We start from the raw sequence: 13,723 nt of genomic DNA on the forward strand, positions 1-13,723 counted from the left end.
AGAGCGCGGCCCGGCGCCCGGGCGGCACGCCCTCCGGCCCCGCGCGCCCCGCGGCCCGCCGCCGGCTGTCGGCGCGAGTCCATGCCCGGCGCCTCCTCGCCTCGGGCCCGCAACGGCTCAGCTCTCCCGGGACCCTGGGCCCTGTGCATCGGACGCCCAGCGTGCGTGTCCCCGGCGGCCGGGCCAACTCAGAAGGTCCCCGCGGCGCTGCGGCCACCCGCCCGGGTCCCGGCTCCTGCCATTTTTGTCAACCTCCAACTTCCGAGCGAGCCGGAGAAACTGAAAGGAAGGGCGGGGGCCGAAAGGCAGAGGGAAACGCCGCCTCCTCCCCGCGCTGCACCTCGGAGCGCGGCCGTGGGCGCGCCGTCCGTCCTCCGGGCTGCTGGAGGCTGTCCTGGTCCCGGCCGGTCTCGCCCCCGCTCGCCGCCGCCGCCTCGGCCGCAGCGTCCCTAGAGCCTATAGAAATCTTTTGTGTGGCGTCACCGCCTTTCGTTTAAATCCCGCTTCCTCCTCTCGCCTTCCCCCGCCCCCTCGCCGCTCCCGGATGCTTGCGCGATGCGCTGCTCCTCCCCCGGGAAGCCGGCGGCTGCTGGAGGACGCCGCCGCCCACCCCGGATGCCGGGGCCGGGCCGGTGGTCCCGGGCCTTGCCGTGGTCCCCAGGGAGAGGCATGGGGTGGCGGGGGGACAATAGGGAGGCCGCCCCGGCCAGGGCTCTGCGCGCGCCCTGGGGAGATGGGGCGCAGCCGCCTGTTGGCCTTACGTAAGCGCTCAGCCAGGCAGGAGCTCCACGCGTCCTCCCCGCCCAGGGAGCAAGTCTCAAAGGTGACCTGTTTTGTGGACTGGATGGGGAAGGACACTCGTTACCATCCCCTAAAGGCTTGCTGGGGTCCAGTGTTCACGTTTTGCGGGGCACCGTCCGGTTTTCCAAGTTCTCCCCCGCCCTTTGTGTGGTTGATGCTCTCCCACTGTGGGATCTGACAGACCGTGCTGGGTGAGGACGGAGCACTGGATATGGAGTCCCAGGAGCGCGGCTGGATGCAGGCCGCATCCTTCCTTTAGCTCAGTGTCCTCCCCCCAACCTCCCCCACCCCACCCCACCCCCAGTCCGAGCACGGGCTCGGAACCAGACTTCCTCCAGGCAGCCTTTCCCTAGCCGTTTCTGAGTCGTGTGACCTTGTGCAAGTTCTCTCTCCAAGTATCGGTTTTCTCATCTCGAAATCAGATGTTGTGCACTGACCGCTTGGGTACTTGGCTCATAGACCGCGGTTGTTACAATGAGCGTTGATCAGCCCAGCTGGCCACCTCCGAGCTTCTAGGTCCTCCGCTACATAATGGGGTCACAGTGGCCAGGCCCTTGCAGGGAAACGCTGTAGTCCCTGTCTCCCAGGGAAGGAACCCGACACTCAGGTGCCTTCACTGCCTTCCTACCGGCAGTCAGGAAGATGGCACAAGGCCGGCACAGGAGCCGGCCCAAACTCCTGTTTTACCCAGACCTTATTCTCCAGGAAGCGGTTCAAGCACCGGGGCTTCCTCCCCACGTGCCCCACCCTCAGTCCTGACACAGGCCCTCCAGCTGCCAGCCCAGCACAACCTGGGTGTGTTCAGCCAACAGACATGTTTGTCCCTCTGTCCCTTCCCAGGACCTGGAGTCACCTTTTTTCAGCCAGTTGTCAATGTTACTTATAACTAGGATGACCTTGCAATGTATCATCCAAACTTAAACAGTTTTGAGAGCAAACTGGGAGACATGCTATTAACAAATTAACCAGGAACAACAGACACAAACCTGAATGGGCAGTCACCCTACTCATAACAAGTGTGCTGAGATACCTTCGAGAACCTGGATAGACCCACTTGTAAACCAAGGCCGATAAAACTGAGGACTTTCTACACAAGCTGCAATTCTGTAGGGTTAATCCCTTTTGTTTTTTTCTACGAGGGAAAAAACAGTTGGATACATTAAGCGCTTTCCGTGGTGACCCAGGAGAACCACCCTAGTCCGACTTAGCTCCAAAAACCTACTGTGAGAAAGAAGTCACCCCAGTCCCTCTAGGGCCAGTTTATTCATGAAGCTGCTCTGAGATCAGAGGACTTTTCCCAAAGCCACTCGGTGCCCCTGGGGTCCTATTTGCCTTTTCTTCTGCGTCTGCTGCCTGTTGTGTTGCTGCTGGAGACCTTGTGCCCCAACACTGTCCATCATTGTATTCAGTGACGACCCTTGGTGTAGCTTTAAATACTTGATAGGATTGTTTCCTTCATCCTCCCTGCTTCATTTTTCGGATAGGGTGGCTCCTCCTAAACTGATCCTTCCCGGCACCACCCCCTCCTTCCTGCCTTTGAGTCACCATCACGCTTTACCACCGTTCATTCCTTCGGTGAATGCTGGGCACCTACCTCGTCAGGCCCCATGCTAGGTGTGTAAGGGAAGTGAGGGCTCTACCCCTTCTGGAGAGAAGGGTTCAGAGAGGGCAACACAGTCACAGAAACAAGGACTCATCATTTCACCCTGGGAGACGGAGAGCACAGAGCAAAGAACTTTCGCAGAGATAATACCACTTACCAGTAGTCCAGACGCAGGGTCATGTGATCAGCGCTGACCAATGAAAGCAGGTGGACGTGCGGTAGGGCTGAGGCAGTGAAAAGCCGGTCTGTAATTCTGAGGTCTCTCCTAAACCTGCTGGAACTAGTCCAGTGCCTGTGTTCTACACGGTGTGGCCGCCAGATGGTGGAGCGTCGTGATGACCGTGGAGCAGACCCTCCGTCGACCTGTGCTGGGCATAAAATGTGAGCAAAGGTAAACTCAGTGTGAAGCCACTAAGAGCTGAGGGTTGTCTGTTGCTGTAGCATAATTGAGTCTAAGTTGATTAATACAGGAAGGCTGTTTATGTCTGCCCCTAAAATCACTTGGGTAAGGGCGTTCTCTTTAGAAAAGGTTACCTCTTGTAACCCTCTTCTAAAATTAAAATATATGAGCCAAAGGTACTGTGCAAAGTATTCTTCACTACAGTGGAAATTCACTGAGAGAAGGAAACTGCAAATATGTAGACTTAAGGACTGGCTGGGGGGCGGGAGGTGAATGGAGCAGAGAGGTAGCTGGGACCGTGTAGGAAAGGGTGTGGCCACTGGAGAGTGTGCCTCAGTGTCTGGCGCAAGTCCACCGCTGGGTAGGAGTTTAATAAATCAATGAGTGAGCAGGATGCCAGCAGAGAGCTGCCTGAGGATTTGGGGAGGAGCAGCGGAGCCGACAGGTGGCGCGGGCAGGTGCGGAAACATCCTCCCCTCCTTCCTCGCCCATTCTAGGTGGCGCAGCCCCCACCTGGACTTCAGGTGAGCACTCTGGTTTGGTCATGTTATTGCGGTACAATTGTCGTGACATAAAGTTTACCATCTTAGCCATTTGTGTGAACTTATCCACAGTTCACTGGCATTAAGTACATTCTCATGGTTGTGCAGTCATGGCCACTATCCATCTCCAGAAATCTGTCCCTATTAAACACTAACTGCTCCTTCCGCTCTGCCCCCAGCCCCTGTAAACCACCATTCTACTTTCTGTCTCTATAAATTTGACTCTTCTAGGTGCCTTATATAAGTAGACTCAGACAGTACTTGTCCTTTTGTGTCTGGCTTATTTGACTTAGTATAATGTCCTCAAGGTTCATTGATATTGTCATGTGTTAGGATTGCCTCCCCTTTTAAGACTGAATAATAAATACCCCGCTGGATGTATACAGGCTCACAGTTTCATACCCAACGTTCACACTGTGCTTCAGACTTAACAGACAGATAGGCAGGCTGTGTGTGGTCAGTCAGTTTGGGGCATTCTCTGCCCTAGTGTGTCTTCCCGTTACAGCAGCGTCCTTGTTTTATTTTTGTGCTCAAAGGTGGGCCCATTCAGTCTCAGGCAATCTTTCTTACACACAGCCAAACATCCTCCTTTATTTAGTCTTCCTTTCAATAGCTCTTCTGAAGGAGAGTTTATGTCTGGAGAATTCACACCTCCCCTCCCTTCTCCTTGATGCCTTCATCCCCACAGGTGATGAATGAGACCGACAGTCCTGGGGCCAAGGCTCATGTGGGCTCACCGTGTGACAGGCCACACTCCTTACGCAGCATGTGCTGGGCTCTCCATACAGCAAGAGCACATGGGCAGGCAGGACCTCACCCGTCAGCCCCATACCCTCCCCACCCCACCTCGCACCCTCTCTCCCTCCGTGCTGTCTCTGTTCCTCTAAAGCTGAGTGGCTGAGGGAGGCCCATGTGCCAGACCAGCTCTGCCACGGTGGGCACACCTAAGCACTCAGGCGCCAAGATCTGGGAGACCTACAACTTCCTCCAATCTAGTTTACCAGACAGCCCTGCAGGGAGGCAAGCCTTGCTTTCACAGACAAATTCTCCACCCCATTTCCTTACAGGTTAATGATCTTTGGATGTATTTTCCATTTTCCAGAATCCTATAGAGGAGAAAGTTTTCAAGGCAATTGCAGTATTATAAATAATATGAAGTGTATTATTCTTAGAGTTACAGTTGATAGTAGATATTTTTTCCCCTTATATCTTAGTGGAGAGAACAGCATCAATATTTTGGAGGCATCAGTGTGTTTATAAGTGCATCCCTCCATTTTAAAATACAACTGATTTGTGTCAACTGTAACTAAAAATAAATAAACATACAACTGATTTGGAATCCCACTGCTTAAGGTCTCCTCTTATTTAAAATAGAGGTATTGTTATCATCACATCATCCCGTCAGGTCCTTAACTCCTATAATCGGCTGTGTCCTGTTTATCTTCTCTGCTAGTCTGCACGCTCTTTTGTGCAGGAACTTGGCGATAGTGCCTCACCTGGGTCTTGGCTGACAGAAGGCCCTTAGTATCTAAATTCTCCCAGAGTTGAACTGAATCAAGTTCCAAATGCCAAAATAGTGAGCACGCAGTCACTCCAGATGTTTTCACATCGGTGGGTTATAAAAAGAATTTGCTCCTTAGATGAAAGTCAAGTAGCCCTGGAATTATTGATGCGATCCCAACAATTTCTGCAACGCACTAAGTAACTTTTTCTAACTAGATCCTGTGGACCAGGATTCCCCGCACGCCTGCACCTTTGCTTGGCAGCTGGCAAAATGAATGACTAGGGTGACCCCTCCCAGCAGAGCACATGATCGACCACAGCTGTGCATGTTTTTCAGCATGACTGCACCGGGACAGGGCTTGGAGCCACTGGGTGGAGCAGTGCACCCTGGGGAGAAAGCTTATGACATATCCCCTAAGATTTCAAACAAGAAAAGAAAAAAACCCTCTTTTTCTCATGAGTTTGTTTCTGCTCAGTGTCAACAGAGAGTGTCCACCGTGTACACATACAGATGCATGCACGAAAATGGACACTATCTGCCAGCACGACAGGGAAAGAATTTCAACTGCACCGCACCGAAAAGTGAAGGTTGTCAGCCAGCCGCCTTGTCAACACCCACTTCCTCTTTTCCCTGGATAATACTGGGTTGTCGGAAAAGTCACGACGCATTTTTGCAAGGAAAAACATAGAAAAAAATACGTCATGACTTTCCCCGACAACCCAGTAGAATCCCAGTTGCATGCAGAGCGATGTGTCTGGCTAGAAGACAGTTTCCCGGCCTACCTTGGATGGAGGGCTAGGTCGCAGCCAATGAGATGCAAACAGAAAGGCTGTGAGTCCGGACGGTCCCAGCAGGCTGCTGAAGTGAAGCTGACTCCCTTGCAAGGTATGCTCCTTTCGGCCTGCCTTCCCCACCCTCCTCTAGACGAAAATCATCTTGATGGCTGGGGCTCCAGTAGCCACCTTGAGGATGGAAGCCAGAGGCCAGTGCGATGGAGGAGGCTGGGTGGCAGATGAAGCCACAGTGACCAGCCCTAGGCGCTTCATTTCCAACTGCTTCTGTGAAAGAAAAAAAAAAAAGCAATAACAACAAAGCCCATGCTTGTTTAAAAACTTATTTTTCTGTTAAATGCAACCTATGAATCCTCTCTAACCGAAGCAAGGTGGCTGGTTCGCTTTGGCTGCCATACCAAAATGCTACAGGCCAGGTGGCTTCAGCAACGGAAATTTATTGTCTCTGTTCTGGGGACGACAAGTCCCAGATCTAGGTGTTGGCGGGGCTGGTTTCTTCGCAGGCCTCTCTCTCCTTGGCGTGTAGATGGCCCCCTTCTCCCTGTGTTTTCCACACGCCTTCCGCCTGATACATGACTGTGGCCCATTTCCTCTTCTTCTATAGACACTGGTCATGTTGGGTTAGGTGGGGGCGCCCTAACCACCTCATTTTAACTCAATCACCTCCTGAAAGAACCTGTCTGCAAATACAGTCACATTCTGAGGTCCTGGGGGAGCAGGGTGGGGGGAGAGTGGGAGGTCTTCAACCTATGAAATTTGGGGGGATACAATTCAGACCACAACACAAGACATGAACAAAGTTTACTGGGGCCGGCCTAGCGGCTCCATTGGTGAAGCAGCAGCGGTTCAATACCCGGCCCGAGATGAGCCGCTGGGAAAAAAAAAAAAGTTTACTGTGGCTTTTGTGTGCGTGATAGCAGAAAAACGGGTATTCAACGTCCATCAGTAGGGCAACTAACTAGTGTTCTATTAACACCAAAACGTAACTATGCCTCGTTCTACAGAATGGACGTGCATCATGTCCTAGCGTGGAGCGGAGGACGCTTCGGGAGCTGGTGGGCTGACGGGCGTGTACAGCACGTCACACACACACACACACACACAGACTCAACGAAACCGTTTCCGGAGCCACTGTGATGTCCGCACAGCGCACGTGCACGGACATCCGGGCGGCGTGGAGCTCGATGTACAGTCATCTCACAGCTGCAAGAAGCGACTCGTGTCTTCCTGGGGTCATTAGCAATCTACGTCAGCAGCCCAGCCATGTCACACTCAAACTTTCAAAGCACACCTGGGCCGGAATCATTTTTTTTCCCCCCCCCCGGACTCTTTAAAAAACGGGACAAAAAAAAAATAGACTGATTCAGCCATGAAAAGGATGAGTCCGAGCCTACAGGATTAGGTGACAAGGAGAACTACTTTAGAAGCTATTTTAACAATGAAAAGGAATGTGTTTAAAAAAAAATTTTTTTTTTTAAATGCTGGAGTTCGGGAGATGCCAGCGCTATGGGAAGCTGGTGGAACTGAACGCTCTCGACTGAGCAGCAACGCGGCGGGCCCGCCGAGAAAGCTGCTCCCAAGTTCTCCAAAACTTCTCCAAGGAAACCGCCGGAGGCCGCGCGGGGGCGCCTCACACCTCGAGGCGGCGTTGCTGGAGCTGAGGCAGCTGCAACTCACCTCACGGGCGAGAAACTGAGGCCTCGCGAGGCGCGCGGGGAGGGCTCCTGGAGGCCCTGAGGGAACGTGGGGCCCAGGCGCTCGCGGTGCAGGGAGAAAAAGGTGGTCTGTCCTCGGGCGGAAAACGAACGTGAGCAATGGGCCCGCCCCACTGGCGCGGGGAGCCTCAGCGGGACCAGGGGCGGGCCACGGGGCGGGGCCAAGATGGCGGCGGGGACGGGGCGGGGCCTGCTAGGCCAGCGCGAGCCTGGAGGCGGGGTCACGCGGAAGCGTGGCTGGAGGCGTGCACGGGGCGGCTGCAGGCGCCGACGAGGGCCGGGGTAGGTCCCGGAAGAGGGCGTCCGGGGGCGGGGCCGGCGGCTTGCGCAGGCGCGGTCTCGCAGCGGCGCAGCGAAGATGGCGGCCTCCGGGTGGGCGCGCGCCGCCGTGGTCCTGCTCTGTGCCTTTGATCTGCTCCTGCTGCTGCTGCCGCTGCCGCCCCCAGTCCGCGCGGCCGAGGGTCCGGCCGGAACGCCCAGCGAAGCTGCCCCGCCTACCCCGAAGAAGAAGAAGGATATTCGCGATTACAATGATGCGGACATGGCGCGTCTTCTGGAACAGTGGGAGGTCCGCGGCGCGCGCACACCCTCCGGCTCGGTCCCGAGCCCCGCTCCCCCTGACCTCTGAACCCCTCCGTCTCGGTGTCTTCTGACCCCCTAACCTTCTCTCTGCTCTCGCCATGAGTCCTTACCCACTCGAGCCACCGCTGACCCCCTGCCGACCCCGCCCCGGGCCTCTATTCCAGTGTCCTCTTTCTTCCACCGTTTCTGGGGCTTTTCCAGTCACGGGTCAGCCTCTCCGTAGTGAGCCGCACTTTAGCTTCAGTGCCTTGGTCGCCCCTGCTGCACCCCGTGGTCAGTGAGCCCTGCAAATAGGGAGGGAGACCTTTTCCAGTGTGTTCCTGAAGAATGGGGTGAGTGGGTGGTGAGGGGTATGGTGACGGTTACTAAATAGTTGGCCCATCTTCCAAATCAGTAGCGTTTTCAGACTTCCCATTTGGGTGTATTTCTCTGTTGAGAGTTTTGTCATTTTGTGGGTGGCTTTATGTTGGGGCCCGCCGGCGCGGTAACCAAAGGCTAGTTAGAGGCGCTCTCTCGTGGAACTCACATTCTTCCCTGAAAGGAGCAAAGACTTGTTTTTGTGAGCGTAAGCTTGCTGGTTTGGTACTTTGAATGCACTATTGTGTGTAATTACAGGGAGTGTGACACAAGGTCTTCAAGGTCTTTAGATGAAGTTTACTAGCCAAACACGTTGCTGCCTTTTTCCTTTGCAGAGGTGGTTGCATCGCCCTGGTTAATGTGCAGTGCGCCGCTGGTGGAATAGTCAGAACTCCCAGGTTCTGCTCCCTGTAACCTTGGGCAAGTCACGTGTCCCTCTAGGCCTTTGTTACTTTGTGGTTCTGTCTCTCTCAGGAGCTTTTAGACATGAGTTTCAAATACCATCTGATGCATTTGACTAGAAGAAAGCAGACTTGTGTTTTCATGTTTATCTGCAGCTGATAGAAAGACTGGGATAGATTTGAGTGTGTGGAGACCACTAATGGACAGGGAACTTGGTGTGGCAGTTCCTTCCCCATTTACTGTCTCCCTTGTAATCTCCCAGCCTCTTTCTGGACCCGAGCAAGTTTATGATCTGCCAAAGTGAGAACACCATCTCATGAGGAAATCCTGCCTTGGAAATACTCAGAGCCTGAGCTGGGCAAAAAGGGTGTCGCAGAGATAAACAGGGGATCCAACCATGGGGAACAGTAAATAACAATAAAAATAACCATAAAACAAAGTGGGAATTGCTGAGTGCTATAAAAAGAAAGTGCTGTGGGGATCGCAACAGGATTCCGGGAGGAAATGGCATTTAGATAGGCAAGGGAAGTGTCAGCAGCATGAGCTGACATGGGACACATGGGAACTGGGCAGAATGGTGCAAAGGTTAATAGACTAGGCCCTGGAGTGAGACTGCCTGGGTTTAAACCACTTAAACTTGTGAACTTGAATTGGTAAAGAACCTCTCTGTACTTTAGTTTCCTCACCTGCAAAACAGAGGTGTTACCAGTACCCACCTAAAAAGTTCTGAGGGGTAACTGAGAAAACAAGGAAAGAACCAAGAATAGTGCCCCCCTAATCATTAGCTTTGCTACTCTAAATCAGGTAGGTTGGCTAGACCAGACTCTGTCTGCCACATAGTGAGTACTGAGGATGGTGGGAACCAGGCCGTGCTAGGCCGTGAATGCTGTGGGGTTCGGACTTTAGAAGGAAGTATGCAGCCCCTCGTGAGTTTGACAAGCTGTACTATCCAAATATTACAGTACTGGAATGTTTGCAAGTAACCATTACTGAGTCCCCTTCTCTATGCCGACAGTTTTTATAGCTGAAAGCATGGCATCAATGGACTCAGTTGATACATATTAAGCATCTCCCAAGCTACTGCACAGACTTTATAGTCCTTTCAGAAGGCTTCAGATATTCCCTGGAGTGGATGTTTCAGCTGTGGAGGGTTTCTGAATAGTGGACTATCATGGTTAGGGCTACACTGGAGGAAACGTAATCTGCCTGCAAAGTTGAGGGTGGATGGGCAGGGAGAGCGTCTGAAGGCAGAGACAACTTAGTTAATACCTAGTGAGAGTTCACGAGCTATCAGGACTGCTCTCCGCACAGCATCTCACTGAATGAGGCAGGTCCTTATCCCTGTTTTCTGGACGATGCCGTTTGCCCAAGGTGACTTTCAGATTCAGTCAAACCTGCGCATTTAGCCCTTTCGCTACACTGCCATACACGCTGGTGGACACTGCACGTGAAAGGAAACGAGGACCTGGATTAAGCTAGAAGCTGCAGGAATGGAGTGGAAGGGAGAAATGTGAGAGATGCTCTTAACAGGACTTGGTAGGTGGTTGTGTGACCATAAGGCGACAGCGTAAAGTAGCTAAAGAACAGAGGCTTTGAAGCCAGCTCTACCCCTCGGTAACTGATCCTCACCCTCCTTGTCCACACAGCCAAACAGCATCTCCCTTTGCAGGCTGCCATTCAGACTACAGAGCTGATGTCTGCAGATGCTACCAGCGTGAGCACCGTTCCCCAGGGCAGTCACGTTCCTGGGGGCGAGTGTATCCATGTCCGTGGGTGCTTTTCTAGGAAACAGTACTTTCTCCCTGGTGGCGATCCCAAAATCCACTCCCCACTCCCTCCCCGACGGTGCTCCTGTCACTCAGTGTAATATTTTTGAGATCTGTCCCTTGTGTATTTATTCTTCATTGCCGTCCAGTATTTCACTGTATGACCAAGCCAGAATGTGGCCATTTTTACAATCTACCATATTGGGCAGGTTCTTGGCTAGTGAAACAGCTATAGGAACCCATCACATGGGGGCTGTCTGTGATGGGGGGCCTGGAGTGACAGGAAGGAGGGACTTCCTGTAGCTTAGACTTGGCTGGAAAGTCAAGCAGAGGAGATGCGCTGTTTTCTTTTTCCTGTTGCAACGTAGGTCATAAACCTGCGCCTGACGCGATGTGCAGATATTGTCGCCTCTGCCAGTTTAAAAGCACATTTCTGATGATGATTGCTGCTTTCCCCTCCTCACAGAAAGACGATGAAATAGAAGAAGGCGATCTCCCCGAGCACAAAAGGCCCTCGGCACCTATCGACTTCTCGCAGATAGATCCGGGCAAGCCTGAGAGCATACTGAAAATGACCAAGAAAGGGAAGACTCTCATGATGTTTGTTACCGTATCAGGAAGCCCCACGGAGAAGGAGACGGAGGAAATCACCAGCCTCTGGCAGGGCAGCCTTTTCAATGCCAACTACGACGTCCAGAGGTAAAGCGCCAGCCACCCTGCTGAGGAAAGCGGGGGCTGTGCTGGCACTTTTTCTGAGGCTCTGTCTAGCAGGATGTTCTTTCAAGAATATTATTGGTCAAAGCCAGTAAGTTGTTTTTAATAAGTCATTTGATTGTAGTTTTATTTATCTTTGTGTCTAACTTTTTTTCATCTGAGTTAAAAGTTGTCTAGTGTAGCCTCCTTGGGGACCAAGTAAGTTACAGCCTGACAGTGTGCTTTCTTTAGAAGTGTCCACTTCTTGGAGAAGGCTTTCCTATGTAGCTGTGTTCACACATAAGCTTGGACGAGACTAGTAACAGATAACTGATGTAAGGTGAACAGGTCTGGTTTTCACAGTTCAGTGTGATTCTAAGATGCAGTTATAAGGATTTTCCTTTTTCCTCCTCAATAACAGCTCTAAAATATAGGCTCTTCAAATGTCTTAGTTTGGGAACCCTAAAAGTAATAAAAAGAAAATTGAAGGAATACTGAGAGTGTGAGGATGGCAGAATGCTTTGTTAGTTTAAACAGACACCAGGCCCTGGTGATGACTGGCCCAGGGCTGGCGCTGACCCTGGAGTGGTGGCGCGTTCCAGCCTGAGGGGTGGGGGTGTGAGTGTAGCCCCAGGAGCAGAAGAATCATGCCCACTGGCCACACTGGTGGTCCACCCAGACCCCCTTCTTTTCCTCTTTGCTCCTTGGGACCTGTCGAGTGTTGAGTGTGGACGCACGTGGGCTGCTCCAGGGTGGGGATTTCTGTCCAGTAGCCCGGTGTCCTCTCGAGCTCCCATGGACCTCTCACCAGTGGTTTTCAGCCCTTACCAGCAGATGCCTTTATCAAAAGAAACGTCAGATGGGCATTTCAGAATGTCCCATGGGTTCACGGGCAGCCTGCTCCGTGCTTCCCGAGGCACATCTGCAGCCCCCTGTGAGTGCGTCCCAATGCTGTGTCTGGGCACAGGCGTCCCTCACCCCACGCGACATTCAGTCTGCCGCCCTTCTGAGCTGAGTGGTCCAACAGTTCAGGAGCTGGGATTTTCAGACATTAAATGTCAGAAGCCACTGGGCTTGGACGAGTACAATTTGTTGTGTATTCCTGTAGAATTTGAAAGGAAGTCTGTTTCCTGGGTAAGTGCCACAGAATCTGGCCCCTGAGCACTTCCCCGTGTGTCTGACTGATCGCATCTCCCTGTCAAGGTTCATCGTGGGCTCAGACCGCGCCATCTTCATGCTTCGTGACGGGAGTTACGCCTGGGAGATCAAGGACTTTTTGGTCGGCCAAGACCGGTGTGCCGATGTAACTCTGGAGGGACAGGTGTACCCGGGCAAAGGAGGAGGAAGCAAAGAGAAAAACAAAACAAAGCAGGAAAAGGGCAAGAAGAAGAAGGAGGGAAACCCGAAACCTCGGGCTTCAAAGGAGGACAATCGAGCTGGGAGTCCACGAGAAGACCTGTAACGGGGCAGCCGTGGCCTCTACGGGGACACGCAGGACAGGGCTCAGCCAGCGCTCGCGGGGTGGGGCGGGCGTGGGGACCGCACCGCAGATGGAATTCTGGTTCCTTCTAGGGCGGGTCTGCCCCATGACCAGTCCGTGGTCAGTGTAAGAATCACTGTTGAAAAGGCTTCAAGTGAGGAGACAGATTTTGTAATTCACATTGGACACTGACAGGTTCAGGTTTACTAAAATGTCACTTTCAATGGAAACCTGACTGTGTTGCTTTTCCCATTCACATTTGGGGGAGTCCTTGACTCTGCTGTGGCACTGCCCCTTCTTTGCACCTGCTCTGATCTGGTGTCCTGCAGTGTCCGTGCTTTTTATTTTTTTAATTTTCTGTTAACTGGAAGGATACCAGGTTCTAATCAGACAAACTTTAAGGTTCTTCGTGCCACAAACATCATTTTCATTAGTGTGAAATGCAAACGTGCTGTGGGACCACGCACGGAGCTCTGGTACTTTAAAATGCAGTCAGGACGCCAGGACTGTAAACCCCACATCCGTGCCGAAAACGCAGAGGACAGTGTGACTTGGAAAGCTAAGTGTTTCCTTTGAATTTCTTGGACTTGAATCCTCATCATCTACTGAGAACTCTTGGCATCTGTCAGGTGTGAGGGGTCCCGTTCTGTGTCATTCAGGAAACCACTGCTGGTGTCAAGGGTTCCATCCAGTGTGACACGTTAAAGGGTGTCCCTCGGGACTCAGCCGAGTGTGGCAGAGGCTCGATCACCTCGTTCATTTCTAACATGTGTCTTGGATAAAGTGCCTAAATTTGTGGTGTCTTCATATGGTCCTCACGTGATACACTCGTGCTACTGTCTCATCTGCTCTTCGTGTGGGCACCTGCGCTGAGTGAGTTGTGGGATTTATGTACAGCTCTCATCTTTAAGAACTACAAATATTTGTAAAAAACCTTCCTTTGTGATTTTAACAAAGTAGCACATGGTTAGAAAATGTCATTGTTAAAAGAAGGGTACAGAGTAGAAGGCCCGTGCCTGCCAGTGCAGCCACCACCTGTCCCGGTGGGAGCTGCTGGGAATGTGTTTCCAAAACACGAGTCTTTACC

The 13,723-nt window shown here is 52.5% G+C and overlaps 2 protein-coding genes across 2 annotated transcripts in view; one reads left to right on the forward strand and one right to left on the reverse strand.

Moving 5' to 3' along the window:
- CFAP161 (cilia and flagella associated protein 161) overlaps positions 1 to 7,520 on the reverse strand; it is an 86,290-nt gene extending 78,770 nt beyond the window's left edge. The window contains exons 1-3 of the mRNA XM_019640001.1: positions 7,319 to 7,520; positions 5,633 to 5,908; positions 2,562 to 2,772 (exon numbers count right to left, since the gene is read on the reverse strand). The gene's annotated coding sequence lies outside the window, so the exon portion shown is untranslated. The remainder of the gene's footprint in view (positions 1 to 2,561; positions 2,773 to 5,632; positions 5,909 to 7,318) is intronic.
- A 142-nt stretch (positions 7,521 to 7,662) lies between these two features.
- MESD (mesoderm development LRP chaperone) lies at positions 7,663 to 13,443 on the forward strand. The gene is made up of 3 exons (XM_019639975.1): positions 7,663 to 7,924; positions 10,930 to 11,162; positions 12,360 to 13,443. Exons 1-3 carry the CDS (start codon positions 7,715 to 7,717, stop codon positions 12,616 to 12,618), a joined length of 702 nt encoding a protein of 233 aa, XP_019495520.1. The 5' UTR covers positions 7,663 to 7,714; the 3' UTR covers positions 12,619 to 13,443.
- Positions 13,444 to 13,723: the final 280 nt, after the last annotated feature.

Source organism: Hipposideros armiger, unplaced genomic scaffold (assembly GCF_001890085.2).
Source record: "Hipposideros armiger isolate ML-2016 unplaced genomic scaffold, ASM189008v1 scaffold_48, whole genome shotgun sequence".
In the NCBI taxonomy this organism is placed as follows: Eukaryota; Metazoa; Chordata; class Mammalia; order Chiroptera; family Hipposideridae; genus Hipposideros; species Hipposideros armiger.

Excerpts from the sequence above, each read along its gene's own strand:
- MESD (XM_019639975.1), top strand. The coding sequence starts at position 7,715 with ATGGCGGCCTCCGGGTGGGCGCGCGCCGCCGTGGTCCTGCTCTGTGCC. Across the intron at positions 7,925-10,929 it reads GTCTTCTGGAACAGTGGGAG|AAAGACGATGAAATAGAAGA; the intron begins GTCCGCGGCGCG and ends CCCTCCTCACAG. Across the intron at positions 11,163-12,359 it reads GCCAACTACGACGTCCAGAG|GTTCATCGTGGGCTCAGACC; the intron begins GTAAAGCGCCAG and ends CTCCCTGTCAAG.